This window comes from Oncorhynchus tshawytscha, linkage group LG14 (assembly GCF_018296145.1).
Source record: "Oncorhynchus tshawytscha isolate Ot180627B linkage group LG14, Otsh_v2.0, whole genome shotgun sequence".
In the NCBI taxonomy this organism is placed as follows: domain Eukaryota; kingdom Metazoa; phylum Chordata; class Actinopteri; order Salmoniformes; family Salmonidae; genus Oncorhynchus; species Oncorhynchus tshawytscha.
This window is the reverse complement of record NC_056442.1, coordinates 35,049,507-35,075,229: the sequence shown is the minus strand read 5'-3', so window position 1 is coordinate 35,075,229 and position 25,723 is coordinate 35,049,507. Positions and strand designations below refer to the sequence as shown.

General features: G+C 46.4%; 1 protein-coding gene across 1 annotated transcript in view; it reads left to right on the top strand.

Moving 5' to 3' along the window:
- LOC112267113 (reticulon-4 receptor-like 1) overlaps window positions 1–22,257 on the top strand; it is a 215,772-nt gene extending 193,515 nt beyond the window's left edge. Inside the window, exons 2-3 of the mRNA XM_024445194.2 lie at window positions 17,532–17,983; window positions 21,007–22,257. Coding sequence (XP_024300962.2) covers window positions 17,532–17,983; window positions 21,007–21,993 — 1,439 coding nt within the window. The 3' untranslated portion in view covers window positions 21,994–22,257. The remainder of the gene's footprint in view (window positions 1–17,531; window positions 17,984–21,006) is intronic.
- Window positions 22,258–25,723: the final 3,466 nt, after the last annotated feature.

Genomic DNA, 25,723 nt, shown 5'->3' with positions numbered 1-25,723 from the left:
GAACAGACACTGAAGTACAGCCACTCTAATGTGCTGAGGAGAACAGACACTGAAGGACAGCCACTCGAATGTGCTGAGGAGAACAGACTCTGAAGGATAGCCACTCTAATGTGCTGAGGAGAACAGACACTGAAGGACAGCCACTCGAATGTGCTGAGGAGAACAGACACTGAAGGACAGCCACTCTAATGTGCTGAGGAGAACAGACACTGAAGGAGAGACACTCTAATGTGCTGAGGAGAACAGACACTGAAGTACAGCCACTCTAATGTGCTGAGGAGAACAACACTGAAGGACAGCCACTCTAATGTGCTGAGGAGAACAGACACTGAAGGACAGCCACTCGAATGTGCTGAGGAGAACAGACACTGAAGGACAGCCACTCTAATGTGCTGAGGAGAACAGACACTGAAGGAGAGACACTCTAATGTGCTGAGGAGAACAGACACTGAAGTACAGCCACTCTAATGTGCTGAGGAGAACAACACTGAAGGAGAGACACTCTAATGTGCTGAGGAGAACAGACACTGAAGGACAGCCACTCTAATGTGCTGAGGAGAACAGCACTGAAGGACAGCCACTCTAATGTGCTGAGGAGAACAGACACTGAAGGACAGCCACTCTAATGTGCTGAGGAGAACAACACTGAAGGAGAGACACTCTAATGTGCTGAGGAGAACAGACACTGAAGTACAGCCACTCTAATGTGCTGAGGAGAACAGACACTGAAGGACAGCCACTCTAATGTGCTGAGGAGAACAGACACTGAAGGACAGCCACTCTAATGTGCTGAGGAGAACAGACACTGAAGGACAGCCACTCTAATGTGCTGAGGAGAACAGACACTGAAGGACAGCCACTCTAATGTGCTGAGGAGAACAGACACTGAAGGACACTCTAATGTGCTGAGGAGAACAGACTGAAGGACACTCTAATGTGCTGAAGGACAGCCACTCTAATGTGCTGAGGAGAACAGACACTGAAGGACAGCCACTCTAATGTGCTGAGGAGAACAGACACTGAAGGACAGCCACTCTAATGTGCTGAGGAGAACAGACACTGAAGGACAGCCACTCGAATGTGCTGAGGAGAACAGACACTGAAGTACAGCCACTCTAATGTGCTGAGGAGAACAGACACTGAAGGACAGCCACTCTAATGTGCTGAGGAGAACAGACACTGAAGGACAGCCACTCTAATGTGCTGAGGAGAACAGACACTGAAGGACAGCCACTCTAATGTGCTGAGGAGAACAGACACTGAAGGACAGCCACTCTAATGTGCTGAGGAGAACAGACACTGAAGTACAGCCACTCTAATGTGCTGAGGAGAACAGACACTGAAGGACAGCCACTCTAATGTGCTGAGGAGAACAGACTCTGAAGGACAGCCACTCTAATGTGCTGAGGAGAACAGACTCTGAAGGACAGCCACTCTAATGTGCTGAGGAGAACAGACACTGAAGGACAGCCACTCTAATGTGCTGAGGAGAACAGACACTGAAGGACAGCCACTCTAATGTGCTGAGGAGAACAGACACTGAAGTACAGCCACTCTAATGTGCTGAGGAGAACAGACACTGAAGGACAGCCACTCTAATGTGCTGAGGAGAACAGACTCTGAAGGACAGCCACTCTAATGTGCTGAGGAGAACAGCACTGAAGGACAGCCACTCTTAATGTGCTGAGGAGAACAGACACTGAAGGACAGCCACTCGAATGTGCTGAGGAGAACAGACACTGAAGTACAGCCACTCTAATGTGCTGAGGAGAACAGACACTGAAGGACAGCCACTCGAATGTGCTGAGGAGAACAGACTCTGAAGGATAGCCACTCTAATGTGCTGAGGAGAACAGACACTGAAGGACAGCCTTATTTTCCCCTATTCCAGCAGAAATGGAGTAGTACAGGGAGAATGTGAGTTGAGAGGGTCAGCACGATAAGGCATGTTGAGGCCCAGTGTTGCTAATGAATTAACATTACAGCAGGATCAATGGTGAAGCTCTGAGGGTCTGAAAAAGTGCAGTTAATGAAAAGATTACTCTCTTAAGATCAAGGTCTCTTACCCCCCCCCTCTCTCTCTCTCTCCCTACCCCCTCCTTTTCCATTCCCTCCCTCATGTCCTCTCTTCACTGTACTCCATATCCTCCCATATTCACACGAACATGTACAGTGCCTTGCGAAAGTATTCGGCCCCCTTGAACTTTGCGACCTTTTGCCACATTTCAGGCTTCAAACATAAAGATATAAAACTGTATTTTTTTGTGAAGAATCAACAACAAGTGGGACACAATCATGAAGTGAAACGACATTTATTGGATATTTCAAACTTTTTTAACAAATCAAAAACTGAAAAATTGGGCGTGCAAAATTATTCAGCCCCCTTAAGTTAATACTTTGTAGCGCCACCTTTTGCTGCGATTACAGCTGTAAGTCGCTTGGGGTATGTCTCTATCAGTTTTGCACATCGAGAGACTGACATTTTTTCCCATTCCTCCTTGCAAAACAGCTCGAGCTCAGTGAGGTTGGTGGAGAGCATTTGTGAACAGCAGTTTTCAGTTCTTTCCACAGATTCTCGATTGGATTCAGGTCTGGACTTTGACTTGGCCATTCTAACACCTGGATATGTTTATTTTTGAACCATTCCATTGTAGATTTTGGATCATTGTCTTGTTGGAAGACAAATCTCCGTCCCAGTCTCAGGTCTTTTGCAGACTCCATCAGGTTTTCTTCCAGAATGGTCCTGTATTTGGCTCCATCCATCTTCCCATCAATTTTAACCATCTTCCCTGTCCCTGCTGAAGAAAAGCAGGCCCAAACCATGATGCTGTCACCACCATGTTTGACAGTGGGGATGGTGTGTTCAGGGTGATGAGCTGTGTTGCTTTTACGCCAAACATAACGTTTTGCATTGTTGCCAAAAAGTTCAATTTTGGTTTCATCTGACCAGAGCACCTTCTTCCACATGTTTGGTGTGTCTCCCAGGTGGCTTGTGGCAAACTTTAAACAACACTTTTTATGGATATCTTTAAGAAATGGCTTTCTTCTTGCCACTCTTCCATAAAGGCCAGATTTGTGCAATATACGACTGATTGTTGTCCTATGGACAGAGTATCCCACCTCAGCTGTAGATCTCTGCAGTTCATCCAGAGTGATCATGGGCCTCTTGGCTGCATCTCTGATCAGTCTTCTCCTTGTATGAGCTGAAAGTTTAGAGGGACGGCCAGGTCTTGGTAGATTTGCAGTGGTCTGATACTCCTTCCATTTCAATATTATCGCTTGCACAGTGCTCCTTGGGATGTTTAAAGCTTGGGAAATCTTTTTGTATCCAAATCCGGCTTTAAACTTCTTCACAACAGTATATAACAGCTCTCTGCGCATTTAACGGACCTCTGAGACTATCACAGTGCAGGTGCATTTATACGGAGACTTGATTACACACAGGTGGATTGTAGTTATCATCATTAGTCATTTAGGTCAACATTGGATCATTCAGAGATCCTCACTGAACTTCTGGAGAGAGTTTGCTGCACTGAAAGTAAAGGGGCTGAATAATTTTGCACGCCCAATTTTTCAGTTTTTGATTTGTTAAAACAGTTTGAAATATCCAATAAATGCCGTTCCACTTCATGATTGTGTCCCACTTGTTGTTGATTCTTCACAAAAAAATACAGTTTTATATCTTTGTGTTTGAAGCCTGAAATGTGGCAAAAGGTCGCAAAGTTCAAGGGGGCCGAATACTTTCGCAAGGCACTGTACATGCACACACACACAGATACAGCTATGTATGTATAGATGTATACTATTTTCCCTAAACACAGACTAATCAGTATAATGTTTGTTGTAAGTAATTGCCAACAACTATATTCATGTCTATGCATAACACTTGTTTTTGTGGGGAAGGCTCTCTCAGAGCTCATTTTTCTGTTATTGCAGTGGACTTACAGTATATATAGTTATGTGCACTGATGGTTGGTGAGAGAGTGCACATGTGTGTGTGTGTGTGTGTGTGTGTGTGTGTGTGTGTGTGTGTGTGTGTGTGTGTGTGTGTGTGTGTGTGTGTGTGTGTGTGTGTGTGTGTGAGTGTTCTGTGTGTGTGTGCATGCTGTTCAGGTAGGTCTTGTCTTATAGCTGCAGGGTCAGGGACACCTCCCTCAAGGTTCTGTGTCAGCTCAGATCACTCCTCTACCAGTAATGACTCTGCCCTGCTCCTCTTAGTCAGACCACTCTCTTCCCCTAATGAGCAATTGTTTACACCTCACTTTTCTGCTTGATTTCAGATTTCTGGTTGAATCTACTGTTGACATGGGTCTGGCTTGCTCTGTGTGTGTGTGGGTTGTGCAGTATTTTTATTTATTTAACCTTTATTTAATTGGGCAAGTCACTTAAGACAAATTGTTATTTTACAATGACGGCCTTCCCCGGCCAAACACTTCCCTAACCCGGACGACGCTGCCGAATTGTGCACCGCCCTACGGGACTCCCAATCACGGCCGGTTGTGATAAAGCCCGGGATCGAATCAGGGCCTGTAGTGATGCCTCTAGCACTGAGAATCATTGCCTTAGACCGCTCGCGCGTGCATGAGTGCGTGCATACTAGTGTGTGCATACGATTGTGTATGTCTTCAAAAACATGTCATGCTCAGAGAACCAAACTCACCTGCACTGAATAATTGATCTGTAAAATCTAGGGCGCATAAATGGTTTGTATGCAAGGCAGCTGCTGTAAGCATGCATCTATTAAAGCAGCAAGCAGCCAGGTTCTTTAAGGGAAGGGATGACATGGGTAGGAGGGATAGACATGGGTAGGATGGGTAGACATGGGTAGGATGGGATGACATTGGTAGGATGGGATGACATGGGTAGGATAGGATGACATGGGTAGGAAGGGATGACATGGGTAGGAGGGGTAGACATGGGTAGGAAGGGATGACATGGGTAGGAGGGGTAGACATGGGTAGGAAGGGAAGACATGGGTAGGTAGGGAAGACATGGATAGGTGGGGAAAACATGGGTAGGAGGGGTAGACATGGGTAGGTAGGGACAACATGGGTAGGTAGGGAAAACATGGGTAGGAGGGAAGACATGGGTAGTAGGGAAAACATGGGTAGGTAGGGAATACATGGGTAGGTAGGGAAAACATGGGTAGGAGGGAAGACATGGGTAGGAGGGAAGACATGGGTAGGGGGGAAGACATGGGTAGGTGGGGAAAACATGGGTAGGTAGGGAAGACATGGGTAGGTAGGGCAAACATGGGTAGGCGGGAAGACATGGGTAGGTATGGAAAACATGGGTAGGGGGAAGACATGGGTAGGTAGAGAAGACATGGGTAGGTAGGGATGAAGCAAGCTGGAAAATGGACTCATTCAGCTCAAGGATGTGTGGCTTAAATCCCTTGACCTGATTGGTGATGAGAGACACACGCATCAAGTACTAGATCATTCATCTGAAAAGCTTTTACTGACCGTTCATTCAGATAGAGGAGAGACCAAGATGTCCAGTGTTAGTCAAGGACGTTCATTCAGATAGAGGAGAGACCAGGATGTCCAGTGTTAGTGAAGGACGTTCATTCAGATAGAGGAGAGGCCAGGATGTCCAGTGTTAGTCAAAGACTTTCATTCAGATAGAAGAGAGACCAGGATGTCCAGTGTTAGTGAAGGACGTTCATTCAGATAGAGGAGAGACCAGGATGTCCAGTGTTAGTCAAAGACTTTCATTCAGATAGAGGAGAGACCAGGATGTCCAGTGTTAGTCAAGGACTTTCATTCAGATAGAGGAGAGACCAGGATGTCCAGTGTTAGTCAAGGACTTGCATCTCCACTTAACACAAATAGTTAAATGTTAGATGGACTGGGTTTAATTGACGAGAGAGACACAAGGGATTGTGATGATCAAAAGGAAGCACCAGAGATATATATAGAGAGAGTTGGGCCAAGTTTTAGAACGGCTGCCATGTTAGCACCTTTATTCTCCTGTTGGTGATGTACCAATACAAGAGCTGTTCCCTGTGAAATGACCCGACAGTTCTGACACTTCCCTGTGAAATGACCCGACAGTTCTGACACTTCCCTGTGAAATGACCCGACAGTTCTGACGCTTCCCTGTGAAATGACCCGACAGTTCTGACGCTTCCCTGTGAAATGACCCGACAGTTCTGACGCTTCCCTGTGAAATGACCCGACAGTTCTGACGCTTCCCTGTGAAATGACCCGACAGTTCTGACGCTTCCCTGTGAAATGACCCGACAGTTCTGACGCTTCCCTGTGAAATGACCCGACAGTTCTGACGCTTCCCTGTGAAATGACCCGACAGTTCTGACACTTCCCTGTGAAATGACCCGACAGTTCTGACACTTCCCTGTGAAATGACCCGACAGTTCTGACACTTCCCTGTGACTATGACCCGACAGTTCTGACGCTTCCCTGTGACTATGACCCGACAGTTCTGACACTTCCCTGTGAAATGACCCGACAGTTCTGACACTTCCCTGTGAAATGACCCGACAGTTCTGACGCTTCCCTGTGAAATGACCCGACAGTTCTGACGCTTCCCTGTGAAATGACCCGACAGTTCTGACGCTTCCCTGTGAAATGACCCGACAGTTCTGACGCTTCCCTGTGAAATGGCCCGACAGTTCTGACGCTTCCCTGTGAAATGACCCGACAGTTCTGACGCTTCCCTGTGAAATGACCCGACAGTTCTGACGCTTCCCTGTGAAATGACCCGACAGTTCTGACACTTCCCTGTGAAATGACCCGACAGTTCTGACACTTCCCTGTGAAATGACCCGACAGTTCTGACGCTTCCCTGTGACTATGACCCGACAGTTCTGACGCTTCCCTGTGACTATGACCCGACAGTTCTGACACTTCCCTGTGAAATGACCCGACAGTTCTGACACTTCCCTGTGAAATGACCCGACAGTTCTGACACTTCCCTGTGAAATGACCCGACAGTTCTGACGCTTCCCTGTGACTATGACCCGACAGTTCTGACACTTCCCTGTGAAATGACCCGACAGTTCTGACACTTCCCTGTGAAATGACCCGACAGTTCTGACACTTCCCTGTGAAATGACCCGACAGTTCTGACACTTCCCTGTGAAATGACCCGACAGTTCTGACGCTTCCCTGTGACTATGACCCGACAGTTCTGACACTTCCCTGTGAAATGACCCGACAGTTCTGACACTTCCCTGTGAAATGACCCGACAGTTCTGACACTTCCCTGTGAAATGACCCGACAGTTCTGACACTTCCCTGTGAAATGACCCGACAGTTCTGACGCTTCCCTGTGACTATGACCCGACAGTTCTGACGCTTCCCTGTGACTATGACCCGACAGTTCTGACACTTCCCTGTGAAATGACCCGACAGTTCTGACGCTTCCCTGTGAAATGACCCGACAGTTCTGACACTTCCCTGTGAAATGACCCGACAGTTCTGACACTTCCCTGTGAAATGACCCGACAGTTCTGACACTTCCCTGTGACTATGACCCGACAGTTCTGACGCTTCCCTGTGACTATGACCCGACAGTTCTGACACTTCCCTGTGAAATGACCCGACAGTTCTGACACTTCCCTGTGAAATGACCCGACAGTTCTGACCCGAGATTGAGATGGTGTCATCTGTGGATCTGTTGGGGCGGTATGCAAATTGGAGTGGTATGCGAATTGGAGTGGGTCTAGGGTATCTGGGAGGATGCTGTTGATGTGAGCCATGACCAGCCTTTCAAAGCACTTCATGGCTACCGACGTGAGTGCTACGTGAGTGCTAATTGCATATCTGTTTTCACTGGACATCTTCATAGGTTTAGAATACTATCAGAAATAAAAAGCACAACGCAGAAGCGTCATTTATCACTTAGAAACAGCTATGGAGGAGAAAACCGTATTGGCCCAACTCTCTATGTATGACTGGAAGGCACTTGCTTCAGGTGTTGTGTAGGTGCAGGATGTTAGAACATAGCACCTTTAGAAGTCTCTCTATTCTATAGAGAGGAATGGTTGGAAGTGATTGTGTACAGGTTGTGTAATGGTTCACGGAACACTCGCTAACACAAATTGCTCTTTTTACCGCTCGGTAACCAAGTAACAACTCAGTAACCAATCAGGGATCCAGGCTGGGCATAAATGTGGTATTTAACATAGGCTATGCTGGTGGAGGTGCCTGGGAAATAATTCATGTTAGTGGGGACATTGCTTATTCATAGAGTAAATTGCTCACAGGCAGTCACATTATGCTTAGTATTCATGCTGACTGGTCTATGGGCCGGAAACAAGCTTAAAGCTACAGTGGTGAATGGCCAACAACCCTACATCTACATATTGGAACCTCTAATCTTGGCAATTTGGCTGGTAAACTGATTTATTTCTATGTCCACCATGCCCCTGTCCCCATCATGCCTTAGACCCTACCATATGACTCTGCACAGGGAACAAACTACTTCTACGTCATCAACTCACTCCCAACACTGAAACCCAACTATCAGTGCTCACAGTGCTCACAGTGCTCACACAATATGAGAATTAAAGGACATTCCCTGTATCACTTTTCAGGAAATTTATGAAGTACATATATCTACACAGTAGATGATTTATATGGGCTTGGTCAAGCCATTCGTTTCGATTGGCCGGTTGCAGTGTGATACCGCCACAGGGAACGCAATGCGTTTGAATCATTTAGCTTCATGCTGTCATGAAAAATGAATGTAGTTTGTGGCTGATAGCCTGGCTTCATCCTAGAGCATTGGGCTAGTTGAGTGTTGCCACTGCACTCTCACACACTTCATTACCCAGTCAGCAGTGGGAAGCTAGGTGTGGAGCTAAAACCTCTACCTGGGACAATGAGGCAGTCAATATAATGCGAATATAATAATGCAAAAATAACTACCATCTAAAAGACTTCCATTAGAGTGTGTTAATTCAATTGCAGGTATTAAACAGCTGTGGTTGGCTCAGCCTGCCCGCCTCTGTTTCTGCCTCACTGTACCTTTAAATTCCATCTTAATAACTAACGGCCTTTCCTTTATTCATACTCACACTCTCCCACAAATCCTCCCCTTTATCCCCTACATGCTCCATATGGTGCCTGGCTTATGTTTTCGGAGCATCTGATTCCTCAACTTTAAAAACGCTGCTGTCACTTGTCATCGTCTCTCCCTTCTTCTCTCTCATGTTCTCTCTCTGTTTATTTGTTTATGCGTCGAGACACAGAGCTGTCTTTGTAATCTTCATCAGGCCTCTGCTCATTTCAGCTGACGAGACCTCTCTGTCGCAGGTACCTCCAGTTCAGCTGAGGAGACCTCTCTGTCACAGGTACCTCCAGTTCAGCTGAGGAGACCTCTCTGTCGCAGGTACCTCCAGTTCAGCTGAGGAGACCTCTCTGTCGCAGGTACCTCCAGTTCAGCTGAGGAGACCTCTCTGTCGCAGGTACCTCCAGTTCAGCTGAGGAGACCTCTCTGTCACAGGTACCTCCAGTTCAGCTGAGGAGACCTCTCAGTTGCAGGTACCTTGAGTTCAGCTGACGAGACCTCTCAGTCGCAGGTACCTTCAGTTCAGCTGAGGAGACCTCTCTGTTGCAGGTACCTTGAGTTCAGCTGACGAGACCTCTCAGTCGCAGGTACCTTCAGTTCAGCAGAGGAGACCTCTCAGTCGTAGGTACCTTGAGTTCAGCTGACGAGACCTCTCTGCCTGACCCCAGTGTGCTTGCATGTGATGAGAGCGCTGATCGTGGCCCACACACTGAATGACATCATACCACATGAATCAATCAGTTTCTTTACCTTACACTCCCACTCTGATCATTAAGACATAAGAGAGGGAGGATACTAAGAGGTTCTCTTCAGTGAATGTCATTTCTCTGCCATTGGTCCCCAGCCTCCCATTCCCTCTTATCCACTATCTAGGCCTATCATTTTCACATCATGAATATGCTGATTTCTAAGTGTTACCCTTATCTATCCTCAAGCTTGAGATGCTGGATGAAAATAACAGCAATCATTTAAATGACCACTATGATCTAGTCAACAGATCACAGAGAGAAAACTACAGGGTAATGGGCAAGCTACAGTATGATGGGCAAGCTACAGTATGATGGGCAAACTACAGGATGGTGGGAAAACTACAAGGTAATAGGAAAACTACAGGGTAATGGGAAAACTACAGTGTAATGGGAAAACTACAGGATGATGGGAAAACTACAGGGTAATGGGAAAACTACAGGATTAAGAGAAAACTACAGGGTAATGGGAAAACTACAGGGTAATGGGAAAACTACAGGGTGATGGGAAAACTACAGGGTAATGGAGAAAACTACAGGATGATGGGAAAACTACAGGGTAACGGGAAAACTACAGGGCAATGGAAAAACTACAGGGTAATGGGAAAACTACAGGGTAATGGGAAAACTACAGGGTAATGGGAAAACTACAGGATGATGGGAAAACTACAGGGTAATGGGAAAACTACAGGATGATGGGAAAACTACAGGGTAATGGGAAAACTACAGGGTAATGGGAAAACTACAGGATGGTGGGCAAACTACAGGATGGTGGGCAACTACAGGATGGTGGGCAACTACAGGGTAATGGGAAAACTACAGGGTAATGGGAAAACTACAGGATGGTGGGCAAACTACAGGGTAATGGAAGAACTACAGGATGGTGGGCAAACTACAGTGTAATGGGAAAACTACAGGGTGATGGGCAAACTACAGGTTAATGGGAAAACTACAGGATGATGGTAAAACTACAGGGTAATGGGAAAACTACAGGATGATGGGCAAACTACAGGGTAATGGGAAAACTACAGGATGGCAGGCAAACTACAGGGTAACGGGCAAACTACAGAATGATGGGAAAACTACAGGGTGATGGGCAAACTACAGGTTAATGGGAAAACTACAGGATGATGGGCAAACTACAGGTTAATGGGAAAACTACAGGAAGATGTACAAACTACAGGTTAATGGGAAAACTACAGGATGGTGGGCAAACTACAGGTTAATGAGAAAACTACAGGGTAATGGGAAAACTACAGGGTGATGAGCAAACTACAGGGTAATGGGAAAACTACAGGGTGATGAGCAAACTACAGGGTAATGGGAAAACTACAGGGTAATGGGCAAACTACAGGGCAATGGGCAGACTACAGGGTAATAGGCAGACTACAGGGTAATGGGCAGACTACAGGGTAATAGGCAGACTACAGGGTAATGGGCAAACTACAGAGTAATGGGCAAACTACAGGGTAATAGGCAGACTACAGGGTAATAGGCAGACTACAGGGTAATAGGCAGACTACAGGGTAATAGGCAGACTACAGGGTAATGGGAAAACTACAGGATGATGGTAAAACTACAGGGTAATGGGAAAACTACAGGATGATGGGCAAACTACAGGGTAAAAGGCAGACTACAGGGTAATGGGCAGACTACAGGGTAATAGGCAGACTACAGGGTAATGGGCAGACTACATGGTAATGGGCAGACTACAGGGTAATGGGCAGACTACAGGGTAATAGGCAGACTACAGGGTAATAGGCAGACTACAGGGTAATAGGCAGACTACAGGGTAATGGGCAGATTACAGGGTAATAGGCAGACTACAGGGTAATGGGCAGACTACAGGGTAATAGGCAGACTACAGGGTAATAGAAGACTACAGGGTAATAGGCAGACTACAGGGTAATAGGCAGACTACATGGTAATGGACAGACTACAGGGTAATAGGCAGACTACAGGGTAATAGGCAGACTACAGGGTAATAGGCAGACTACAGGGTAATAGGAAGACTACAGGGTAATAGGAAGACTACAGGGTAATAGGCAGACTACAGGGTAATAGGCAGACTACAGGGTAATAGGCAGACTACAGGGTAATGGGCAGACTACAGGGTAATAGGCAGACTACAGGGTAATGGGCAGACTACAGGGTAATAGGCAGACTACAGGGTAATATGCAGACTACAGGGTAATAGGCAGACTACAGGGTAATGGGCAGACTACAGGGTAATAGGCAGACTACAGGGTAATGGGCAGACTACAGGGTAATAGGCAGACTACAGGGTAATAGGAAGACTACAGGGTAATAGGCAGACTACAGGGTAATAGGCAGACTACAGGGTAATAGGCAGACTACAGAGTAATAGGAAGACTACAGGGTAATAGGCAGACTACAGGGTAATAGGAAGACTACAGGGTAATAGGCAGACTACAGGGTAATAGGCAGACTACAGGGTAATAGGCAGACTACAGGGTAATAGGCAGACTACAGGGTAATAGGAAGACTACAGGTTAATAGGCAGACTACAGGGTAATAGGCAGACTACAGGGTAATAGGAAGACTACAGGGTAATAGGCAGACTACAGGGTAATAGGCAGACTACTGAGTAATGTGAGTGCTTCTTTATCCTCTGGTCAGTGCTTCAGTAGTAGCCCTCTACAGACTCAGTCCTCACAGCATTCGTGAAGTGTGGGGATCATGGAGCCTACACTTGCTACTCTGTCACTGGGTTGGGAATGGTCAAACTAACACGCGCCCTCTCGGACCCTAGGAAGCCATTTGTCATGTGTTCTAGAGCTGTCACTAGGAGGAAATTACTGGAAGATTAGAGTGTAACACAGTTCTTTATCAGGAGCATCCTGCTACTGCAGCCTGTTCACTGTTCACCACGACGTCAACTGACCCACGTATGATGCCACTGACTGAGCAGTCAGTAATAATGATATGCTATTAAAATATGATGATTACATAAGCAGTGCAGTACACAGTCACTTTCATTAAAGAAAAACAGATTCACCTACACAATGTCTTATCAAAGCAGAACATCACGGAGCTCCACAGAGTGCTAATTATATACAGAGCCTTTCTTTCCCTCCATGTTTTTCAGCTGACGCTCTACAGCTAAGAATGAGCCTGTTCAATCAATAGCTTAGTTTATTGCTTTGCCATTATTAAAGTGGTCCAACTCGCTGTGTATCTATGACCATGACTGTAAACACCTTTATGGAGGAAATCAGGCTAAGCCGTGATTTATGGTCAGGCAATAGCAGGGGACGCTTATCAAGGGTCCTTGGAGAGAAACAGGAAATTGAGTTTGTCCAGTGTAATGGTGGGTAGAGAGACAGGCAGACCGATCCCTTCCTATTAGCAGAGATGTGTTATTCATGAGGGCAAATTTAGTGTGAACTATGTTTCATTGATATTCTACACAGTCACTTCTCACTGTCTAGGGACCAGAACCATTTTATTTTCTTCATTTATTTATCTATTTTCCCCTCTGTGACGACTAGGAATAAAGGGACTGGGTGACCGCGGGGTCACATGGTCAACCGTCAGGACCAATAGCGGGCTGTTAAATCATTCTCCCCAGTAACAAACTATTAACAGCATCTCTCATCAGCTGGGTGGGGAGGGTAGGGGGGAGAGATGGGCCTGGGAGGGTGGGGAGAGAGACGGGCCCTGTGAGGGTGGGGAGAGAGATGGGCCCTGTGAGGGTGGAGAGAGAGACTGGTCCTGTGAGGGTGGGGAGAGAGACTGGCCCTGTAAGGGTGGAGAGAAAGACTGGTCCTGTGAGGGTGGAGAGAGAGACTGGTCCTGTGAGGGTGGAGAGAGAGACTGGTCCTAGGAGGGTGGAGATAGAGACTGGTCCTGTGAGGGTGGAGAGAGAGACTGGTCCTGTGAGGGTGGGGAGAGAGACGGGCCCTGTAAGGGTGGAGAGAAAGACTGGTCCTGTGAGGGTGGAGAGAGAGACTGGTCCTGTGAGGGTGGGGAGAGAGACGGGCCCTGTAAGGGTGGAGATAGAGACTGGTCCTGTGAGGGTGGAGAGAGAGACTGGTCCTAGGAGGGTGGAGTCAGTAGGGAGGGGGGAGGGAGAGAGTCTGCACCAGAAATAGCTGCGGTGCCGCATTTCCAGAAACATATTATCTCTCTTTCAGAACCTCTTTTATTCTGCTTGTGTGTGTCCAAAGCTATTTATATAATACAACTTAGGCTGAATGGCTTATTGTGTGAGCAAACAATGCCGTTATGATTATGAAACATTCATTTCTTGCATTTTTATTTGATGACGGCTGCACTACACCGTCCTCATGTACCTCCTCTCAGTTTAAATCAATCTGTCTGTCAATAGCTCACCTAACAAACATTTCTCAACTCTGACTATAACTACGTGATCTGTCTCAGTCATTCCTAGACAACCTTTTTTATCTACCTGTTGTGTGTGAATGCATGTTGTGTATCCACAATGGCTCGGGGGGTGATGAGATCAGTGAGGTGGAAGCGCATGGTCTCTAGTGGAAAAAGTCTAGCTGATGCCAGCTGCGGAGGAGACAGCCGCCGTGCCATGCCACTGTGCCGTAGTATGCCGCTGTGCCCTGAAAGTAGGGCGAGGGTGGAGCTCACACGTTCCCTCCCGTCTCTCACACCGGAGACACAGACAAGCTTAGTGGTTATTTTAAGCAGCTCCATGGCATCTACATCAACAGCTGCTGTTCCCCCTGCTTACAGGAGGGTAGGGATGCTAAACAGGAACAGACCCTGGTCCAAGGAGAGGTTGTGAAAGGAGAGGACAGGAGATATAATGTTAAGACACTACTGTACCATTTGGTTTTCTCTACACATTATCTGAGGCGTGGATAGAGAAAATGAATAAGATGGTAGATTATTCTGAGTAAAGAATTAATTACTGGGTCCTGAAATGCTGGGGAAGGGGGGGAGACGACGGAGAGGGGAGGGGGAAGACAGAGGAGATATGGGGAGGGAGGGGGATCTTTCCATATAAAGCTTGATTAGCATCTGGGCCTGATTCAAATTCTGTCCCTATCTAAGTAGGATCTACGCCCCCCCTCTCACTTTATCTCACTCTCATCATTTTCCAGTGTCATGGTTGATACCAAGTTCTATTAAAGACATGCACAAAGCAAAATGTGAATTTAAAAAAGCAAGGCACGGAACAGTTGAATCACAGGCCTGAGTGTGACGGCAGCTCTGAGAGGTGAAAGGAAGAGGTACTGGATGGATAAGGAAACCATCTACCTGGGCCATTCAATGATTCATAGCTTGAACATAGTTTCTCTTAAGTAAATAGCATCCAAAAGCAGTGTAGTCCACAAAGTGGAGCAGGGTGAAACTGTAGTATGACATAAACAGTGCTGTTTGTGTCAGGAGATCAATGCCAATATCATGTGTAAGAAGTACAGTATACATTCAAATGGGAAAAGGCGAGCCAAAGAACAGTTGGTAAATAGGAAAGATGTCAATATTATGAATATAAAGCTGTTTTTCAAATAGGCGGCAATGTGATACATTGAAATATTCCTTAAACAGGGTGATCCATTGACTGTGTCTGAGTCTGTGTATTTGTTTGATACATCCTCCCAACCTTTATTTCCCGGGAGCATCCAGCATGTTTCTACTCGTTTAGTCAAGTGCCATGTTCAATACATCTCCTTGTAAATAGAATAGTGAAAGAGAAAATAGGGAGAGAGAAATAAACAACCTGAAAAAGAGTGGAATGTAATGTGGAAGTAAAGTGACCACTATTTGATCCTCTCACAACAATTTAATACATTTTAGAGAAAGGAATAAGAATAACCCTTTCTAGTTTTGTCCTTTTTGTAATCCTCTTGTTTTCGTCTAAGACATTCCTCTTGGCTTTGTGATAGGTCCCTGTATAGTGCTTTACTGGCAGGCCTACAGTAGTGGGAGATGTGTGCCCCAATGCAGTGAACCATGTAATGCGTCCCGACACTGATTCCACTCTCGTGCAAGGGCAGAGATGGCAGTGGCTGTGCCGTGTCCCCAAAGTGCAAAGTCCTTTCCGGCACTATGGCACCAAATGCATCTGTGTACGACACATGACTATCAAGGACTCTTCCAAATCTTGTAATCAGTGTAGTACTCTGTGATACCGTTCAACAGTTTTATACACAGTTCAACCTAGAGAGGACCTGTATTCGGGAGTATGTTTGCATGGTGGATTGGGAGGATGCATTGTTAGTTGGTTGTCACCCAGCTGCAGAGTTGACAAACAGGATTACAGGGCCTGCTCTGGGGAGCGGAGAGGCTTCTGCCCCTGTTCAAGTAGCATGATACACGGCACACCACTCCTTTCCTCTTCTCCGCTACGGTCACCAGACCCGACACACTGAGAAGGTCCGTGAAGTCAGACGCTGAATGTCACAGCTTCAACACACTTTGGGGAGGAGGAGGAATATTCAGATACATACATCTGTCTATGCTGTCTCCTGTCCTTAAAGAGACTTTCCCTGCTCCTGAATTCCAGTGTAGCAGCCCTGGGATTAGGTAGCAGCGAGTTAAAAGGCAACAGAAACATATCGATTAGAGGGAGTGAATGAGTGCCATGATGCCTTGAATAATAAATTGAAGGGGACACAGCCACCGCTTGTCAAATGTCATTACGAGGGGAAAGACTCCTGCTTTTCTCCTATTGGTTGATTCCCCCTGTAGATCAGCAGATGGATAAGTCACACTACGGGGCCATGGAAGCATGTCACCAAACAGCAGGAAGTCTGACTGTCTCTGAGAAACTTAACATAAATTTGAGTGAGCATTCCACACCCCATTTATCCCCCCTGCTTTCACAGGTGTGCTTTGACAAGTATTTTCTAATCCTTGCAGTAAAGGACTGGTTAATGAGAGGGGAATTACAACACACACACACACACACGTCTCTCTCTCTCTCTGACTATGGTTCTGAGTATAGTGGAGTTGTAGTGAGCTGACAGACACAGATTAACTTCCTCTTATGACTACTATCTCCCAGAGGTGAGAAAATATTGGAAAACTGAGAAAACAAATGTTGTGTGCAGGAGGCGTACCTGTAATATAGATCCAATCAGACTTCCTGAGAAACTAAATGCAGCGTACAACTGAAGCTCATGTTATTGTTTGGACTGATCTTGAACAGACTCTAAGAGCAACACAGGCCTCATTCTGGAACCGACTTAGACACCAGAGGATTTGGAGTTGTGGATACTGAGCCAAGAGAGTAATGCAATGTCCACATTTGTATTGAGTGGCTCAATAGCAACAGAATTCCTCAAAGGCCCAATGTCACTCCATGAAGCCAGAAAATCTATGATAGCAACAGGTCACTTGGCATGAGTCATCTATCAGGACAGAATACGTTTTACTCTGTAATATAGATATATCTGACAGTCTCTCTCTGGTCTGGCCTCCCTACATCATCTCTCATACTGTTTACTCCTGACCTGGCTGTCTCCATATCTCCCATCTCCTTTATCATCCTACCCCCTTGCCCTTCGGTCTTCCTAGTCAATATCTCACTCTTTTATCACTTTGATTCCACTTACAGTATTTCTCCTCTCCCCCAATATATCTTTCTCGACTTCATTGAAAATAATATTCCAAAAACCATTCTTCTTTCCTTTCAAGTTCCGAAGTGGACATCAAAGTCAGACGGCAGAATTTAAATTCAGAATCAAACCCCAGAATAAATGTAGCTATGTCCTCTTATACATGTTCCTCTCTCTGTCCTCTCTCCAGGCTGCAGGCTAGAGTTCCTGCTGGTTCTCTGTGGTTTGGAGCTTTCCTGGTCCTGCCCACACCACTGTATCTGCTACACCGCGCCCAGTACTGTCAGCTGCCAGGCACACAACTTCCTGTCCGTCCCCGAAGGCATTCCCCCGCACAGCGAGCGCATCTTCCTGCAGAACAACAAGATCCACCGGCTGCTGCAGGGCCATTTCAGCCCCACCACGGTCACACTGTGGATCTACTCCAACAACATCACCTACATCGAGCCCTCCACCTTCCACGGCTTCGCCCAGCTGGAGGAGCTGGACCTGGGGGACAACCGTCACCTGCGTTCCCTGGCTGCAGACACCTTCCATGGGCTGGGCCGGCTCCATGCTCTGCACCTGTACCGCTGTGGGCTCAGTGCGCTGCCCAGTAACATCTTCCAGGGGCTACGCAACCTGCAGTATCTCTACCTACAGGTACACTGGGGCTCTATGGCACTCTGAGTCAAATGAAACAATTCTGCATTATGAATTATAATTTAAAAAATATATAAACATTTATTCACTACCGTTCAAAAGTTTGGGATCACTTAGAAATGTTCTTGTTTTTCCAAAGAAAAGCAAAAAAATTATCGAATTGATCAGAAATACAGTGTAGACATTGTTCATGTCGTAAATTACTATTGTAGCTGGAAACGGCAGATTTTTTATGGAATATCTACATAGGCGTACAGAGGCCCATTATCAGCAACCATCACTCCTGTGTTCCAATGGCACGTTGTGTTATCTAATCCAAGTTGATCATTTTAAAAGACTAATTGATCATTAGAAAACCCTTTTGCAATTAACAGTGAAGAGGCGACTCTGGGATGCTGGCCTTCTAGGCAGAGTTGTAAAGAAAAAGCCAGATCTTAGATCTTAGACTGGCCGTAGCCCTTACTTCCGTCATCATGAAGTGCTTTGAGAGACTAGTCAAGGCCCATATCACCTCCACCCTACCTGACACCCGAGACCCACTCCAATTTGCTTACCGCCCAAATAGGTCCACAGACGATGCAATCTCAACCACACTGCACACTGCCCTAACCCATCTGGACAAGATGAATACCTATGTGAGAATGCTGTTCATCGACTACAGCTCGGCATTCAACACCATAGTACCCTCCAAGCTTGTCATCAAGCTCGAGACCCTGGGTCTCGACCCCGCCCTGTGCAACTGGGTACTGGACTTCCTGACGGGCCGCCCCCAGGTGGTGAGGGTAGGCAACAACATCTCCACCCCGCTGATCCTCACCACTGGGGCCCCACAAGGGTGCGTTCTGAGCCCTCTCCTGTACTCCCTGTTCACCCACGACTGCGTGGCCACGCACGCCTCCAACTCAATCATCAAGTTTGCGGACGACACAACAGTGGTAGGCTTGATTACCAACAACGACGAGACGGCCTACAGGGAGGAGGTGAGGGCCCTCGGAGTGTGGTGTCAGGAAAATAACCTCACACTCAACGTCAACAAAACTAAGGAGATGATTGTGGACTTCAGGAAACAGCAGAGGGAACACCCCCTATCCACATCGATGGAACAGTAGTGGAGAGGGTAGCAAGTTTTAAGTTCCTCAGCATACACATCACAGACAAACTGAATTGGTCCACTCACACAGACAGCATCGTGAAGAAGGCGCAGCAGCGCCTCTTCAACCTCAGGAGGCTGAAGAAATTCGGCTTGTCACCAAAAGCACTCACAAACTTCTACAGATGCACAATCGAGAGCATCCTGGCGGGCTGTATCACCGCCTGGTACGGCAACTGCTCCGCCCACAACCGTAAGGCTCTCCAGAGGGTAGTGAGGTCTGCACAACGCATCACCGGGGGCAAACTACCTGCCCTCCAGGACACCTACACCACCCGATGTTACAGGAAGGCCATAAAGATCATCAAGGACAACAACCACCCGAGCCACTGCCTGTTCACCCCGCTATCATCCAGAAGGCGAGGTCAGTACAGGTGCATCAAAGCTGGGACCGAGAGACTGAAAAACAGCTTCTATCTCAAGGCCATCAGACTGTTAAACAGCCATCACTAACATTGAGTGGCTGCTGCCAACACACTGACACTGACTCAACTCCAGCCACTTTAATGATGTAAAATGATGTAAAATATATCACTAGCCACTTTAAACAATGCTACCTTATATAATGTTACATACCCTATATTATTCATCTCATATGCATACGTAGATACTGTACTCTATATCATCGACTGCATCCTTATGTAATACATGTATCACTAGCCACTTTAACTATGCCACTTGGTTTACATACTTATCTCATATGTATATACTGTACTCGATATCATCTACTGTATCTTGCCTATGCTGCTCTGTACCATCACTCATTCATATATCTTTATGTACATATTCTTTATCCCCTTACACTGTGTATAAGACAGTAGTTTTGGAATTGTTAGTTAGATTACTTGTTGGTTATTACTGCATTGTCGGAACTAGAAGCACAAGCATTTCGCTACACTCGCATTAACATCTGCTAACCATGTGTATGTGACAAATAAAATTTGATTTGATTTGAAATAAAAGATTAAGATGGACAAAATAACACAGACACTGGACAGAGGAACTCTGCCTCTTCACTGTTGACGTTGAGACTGGTGTTTTGCGGGTACTATTTACTGAAGCTGCCAGTTGAGGAATTGTGAGGTGTCTGTTTCTCAAACTAGACACTCTAATATACTTGTCCTTTCGCTCAGTTGTGCACCGTGGCCTCCCACTCCTCTTTCTATTCTGGTTAGAGCCCGTTTGCACTGTTCTGTGAAGGGAGTAGTACACAGTGTTGCATGAGATCTTCCGTTTCTTGGCAATTTCTCGCATGGAATAGCCTTAATTTCTCAGAATAAGAATAGACTGATGAGTTTCAGAAGAAAGTCTTTGTTTCTGGCCATTTTGAGCCTGTAATCGAACCCACAAATGCTGATGCTCCAGATACTCAACTAGTCTAAAGAAGGCCAGTTTTATTGCTTCTTTAATCAGAACAGTTTTCATCTGTGCTAACATAATTGCAAAAGGGTTTTCTGTTGATCAGTTAGCCTTTTAAAATGCTAAACCTGGATTAGATAACACAACATGCCATTGGAACACAGGAGTGATGGTTGCTGATAATGGGCCTCTGTTCACCTATGTAGATATTCCATAAAACAATCTGCCGTTTCCAGTCATTTACAACATTAACCATGTCTACACTGTATTTCTGATCAATTTTATTTTATTTTCATGGACAAAAACATGCTTTTCTTTCAAAAACAAGGATATTTCTAAGTGACCCAAAACTTTTGAACGGTAGTGTATACCCAGTGCTGTTAAGCTGTGGTTTCTCTGTCCTACTTTATAGTAGCCACATACCTTATAACCAAACAACATGTTGGTAGGTACAGTGTTACAGAGTACTGAAGGTGTATAACCTCTCCATGTTGCTGTGTTTGGCTGTTCTCAGGATAATCACCTGGAATTCCTGCAGGATGACATCTTTGTGGACCTCCACAACCTGAGCCACCTGTTCCTGCATGGGAACCGTCTGTGGTCGCTGCACCAGAACACCTTCCGGGGGCTGGGGGCCCTGGACCGCCTGCTGCTGCACCACAACCAGCTGCAGTGGGTGGACCGCCTGGCCTTCCACGACCTGCGTCGCCTCACCACCCTCTACCTGTTCAACAACTCACTGACCGAGCTGTCTGGAGACTGCCTGGCACTGCTGCCTGCCCTGGAGTACCTGCGCCTCAACGACAACCCCTGGGAGTGTGATTGCAAGGCCCTGTCGCTGTGGGACTGGCTCAAACGCTTCAGAGGTTCTACTTCGTCCGTAGGCTGTCAGGCCCCGGCCGAGCTGGCTGGGAAGGACCTCAAGCAGCTCCGCAAGGAGGACTTCCCCAACTGCTCTGGCTCTGAGTCCCTGCACCAGAGCAAGACCTGGGCCGGGACTGATAAGGTGTCTCTGAAGAAGGAGCCACACCCGGTGCCACCGCCTCACTCCCACCCCCACAGCCCTCACCACGAGGCACCATACTACCCCTCGCCGCCTTCGCCTCTGCCCCATCCGCCCCCGTCCATAAGCGGGGAGGCCCAGGGATCAGAGGGACAGCCTGGGGTGGCGCCCCCTCAGAGGCCAGGCCGTGCTCGGAACTGCACCCGCCAGCGCGTCAGGGGAGGCAAGGGGAAAGGGCAGAACGAGGTGCATACCTTAAAGGAGATGGCCGATAAAGAATATTCCTTGCCTGATTTTGAAGGGGGCAAATATGACCACACGTCCCCGGATGGCACCATCACGCGTAGGAAGCATAAGTGCCCTCCCCGGACCACTGTTCGCCCCCCTAGTGGGGTGCAACAAGCCACCAATAGGGCCATGTTCTCCCAGCCCTTAGTGCATCTCAGCACCATACTGGGAGCTTTGTTGCCCGTGACCATTGTCCATATTCTCCGCTGACCTAGAGGGGGGGGGGAATAGATACTGGCTAAACAACAACAGTGCAGTCCTCAGACCTGCTCTAGCTCCTGCACAACAAGGCCTGTGTGTGTGTGTACTTTGTGTGTATGTGGTTGTGTGTGTAAAACATTGTGTAGGGAGCTTCGCTGTTTAGACTCTGAAATAGACTTTCAATCATCAACATAAAATGTGAAAAGACTCACGATGCTGTGTGAGGGACAGGGATGTGTGAGGGATGGGGATGTGTGAGGGACAGGGATGTGTGAGGGATGGGGATGTGTGAGGGACAGGGATGTGTGAGGGATGGGGATGTGTGAGGGACAGGGATGTGTGAGGGATGGGGATGTGTGAGGGACAGGGATGTGTGAGGGACAGGGAGTGAGGAAAGACAAAAGGAAAACAGAACACGCTTGCACTGCCACTGTTGCCATTATGTTGTCATTTCCTGTTGTCTTGGCCTCTTTCTGTCTGAGTTCTGTCTTCGACTCTACTGGAGCGCAGGTAACCAAACTTTTTGGGAAAAGAGACGTCGCAAACGCAGAAATGTAGCTATGAGACAGATAGACTCGAAGGAAAAAGTGTTGGAGCCAGCTTTAATTATCAGTTCACAGTTTATAAATCCTTATTGAGGGTCGAAATAGAAAACAGATGACGTGGTGAAAGAAACCATCACAGAGAAGTCTAGCCCAATCTTGTGTTTCATATTATTTGCCAAATGTTTTTTTATTACATTAATTGCCAATAGCTGCTCCATAGAATTGGGCCGCCGAGGTATCCGAGGGTATTGCTCATCAACAGGGAGATAAGCAGGAAGATGCCCGGTCATAAATCATAATTCCATATCAGAACAGGAATGTGCAACGCTCACTTCTTAGCAGAAGTAATGGAAAACTATAGAAACAGCAATTGAAAGAGCAGCACACAAACAGACCAGTCAGCTCCAGGTACAGTATGATAACTAGGTCACTTCTGCTCCATGTCCAGGTAACATTGACCCCGAGCTAGTTATACATCTTCTACCTACTTTACAGTATTTCTACATTATTTACATCCTGCTTTATAAATTCTGAATGTCCTGCCTTTCTACCTGCTCCAGGTCATTTTCTACATGTGCTACTATGTTTTAAGCTAATGTACCCAAGCTGCTAATTATCTGTATGGAGGTGAGTGGGACTGTGGTCCACTCCCATCTCCTTAAAAACTAGTGTGTGTCCCCACGAGAAGGAAGCTGTGAATATTGATGGATCTGTCTATTTCTTGTCTCAAATGTTGTTTGTTTGATTTTGCCAAGACGTAAAGAGGACCTAGAGATGGAGCCCTATACAGGGTACAGAGCCTTAGGGGTTAAGGGTCAGATTGGCTATTCTCAGATTCCCAGTGAGGCTTTGGGCTTTGCTAAACAGAATGCTCTTTAGTGTGGGCATCCCTTCCTCATTGGAATGTGAGGAACATTTATATATTGTCCTAATCAATGGACATCAAAGGAAAACAACTGCCCAACAAGACTAGAGAAGAAACAAAAACAATATGTGTACCTTAAATGACTTCTGTAATGAATAAAAGATTATACGAATAAAAACATTTTGAATCGAGCATGGCAAAACTTGGACCTCTCTCTTGGAAATAATAGAACTGCTAAAATGTCTCCCTCTACAATGACTGCTGTTCTTGTCAATGGATGTGGGGAACCAAGAGAAAGACAATCACTTCTAAAGTAGCAGGGAATTCACAGGACCATGGACAGACAGACTACTGCTGGACTGCTATCCCTCTGGACTACAGGAGCTTTTGTGCCTCGGGAAAATGAAACGCTAAGTTGACGATGTTTGTAATAACAATTATGTGAACTGTACCATTAACAATGACAACAGGAGGACTAACTAACTGCAGTTCTAATATTAATCATTTATTATGAGAATAACAATATTAATGACATCGTCAGAAATGAAAACAGGGTTTCTGCTCCCCTGATGAGGGGACAATCTTTCTTTAAATTAATTTACCATTACATTGTTTTGTTTGTTTACTAAAAAGAAAAAAAATTATTTCCTTTTTTTGTTACATCCTCTCAACCTCTTTATCTGATAAAACAATGCACAATTCAGTCCCCCCTCCTACAGTTCCCCATCTATCACGTCTCCTACTTCTTCCCCATCTATCTCCTGTCTCCTACTGTTCCCCATCTATCATCGTCTCCTACTTCTTCCCCATCTATCTCCTGTCTCCTACTGTTCCCCATCTATCACGTCTCCTACTTCTTCCCCATCTATCTCCTGTCTCCTACTGTTCCCCATCTATCACGTCTCCTACTTCTTCCCCTATCTATCTCCTAGTCTCCTACTGTTCCCCATATATCTCCTGTCTCCTACTGTTCCCCATCTATCTCCTGTCTCCTACTGTTCCCCATCTATCTCCTGTCTCCTACTGTTCCCCATCTATCTCCTGTCTCCTACTGTTCCCCATCTATCTCCTGTCTCCTACTGTTCCCCATCTATCTCCTCCTGTCTCCTACTGTTTCCCATCTATCTCCTGTCTCCTACTGTTCCCCATCTATCTCCTGTCTCCTACTGTTCCCCATCTATCTCCTCCTGTCTCCTACTGTTTCCCATCTATCTCCTGCCTCCTACTGTTCCCCATCTATCTCCTGCCTCCTACTGTTTCCCATCAATCTCCTCCTCTCTCCTACTGTTCCCCATCTATCTCCTCTCTCCTACTGTTCCCCATCTATCTCCTGTCTCCTACTGTTCCCCATCTATCTCCTGCATCCTACTGTTCCCCATCTATCTCCTGCATCCTACTGTTCCCCATCTATCTCCTGCATCCTACTGTTTCCCATCAATCTCCTGTCTCCTACTGTTCCCCATCTATCTCCTGTCTCCTACTGTTCCCCATCTCTCTCCTGTCTCCTACTGTTTCCTATCTATCTCCTGTCTCCTACTGTTCCCCATCTATCTTCTGTCTCCTACTGTTCCCCATATATCTCCTGTCTCCTACTGTTCCCCATCTATCTCCTGTCTTCTACTGTTCCCCATCTATCTCCTGCATCCTACTGTTCCCCATCTATCTCCTGTCTCCTACTGTTTCCCATCAATCTCCTCCTCTCCTACTGTTCCCCATCTATCTCCTCTCTCCTACTGTTCCCCATCTATCTCCTGTCTCCTACTGTTCCCCATCTATCTCCTGCATCCTACTGTTTCCCATCAATCTCCTGTCTTTGCCATGACTGAATGGTTCAATAAGTTGTTATCAAAGAACAACCGTATAAAATGTTTATAAAGATATTAAAGTCTATATCTTCTTATGTTAAAGATGACTGTTTGACTGTGTTTATTTAATATTCAGACACTGGCTTACACAAGGCTGTGCAGTAGGCCCTGGAGAAGCTGGGAGTCAGAGCCCCCCCCTCTTTATTAGGAATTTAAAGCTGAAATTGGCTCTGTCAGCATGTTTGTCTTTTTCCTCCCTGTTTTCCCCTCAGTATGTGCACTACTTTGCAATCTGTCTCGCCTCATCAGACACTGCAGGCTAAACTAGCTGCTTTCTACAAATAGAGACATCTCCCTGGCTCAACACTTGGCTTTGTATACATATGCAACACACACATCAATAAGAAATAAGAGAAACTGACCAAAGAATGCAGGCCCAAAGCATTACAGTAAGTGACATGTTTGGACCAAAAGCACAAAAAGAAACACAGTCGGCTTACATGCAGACAGAGTTCTGTACAGAG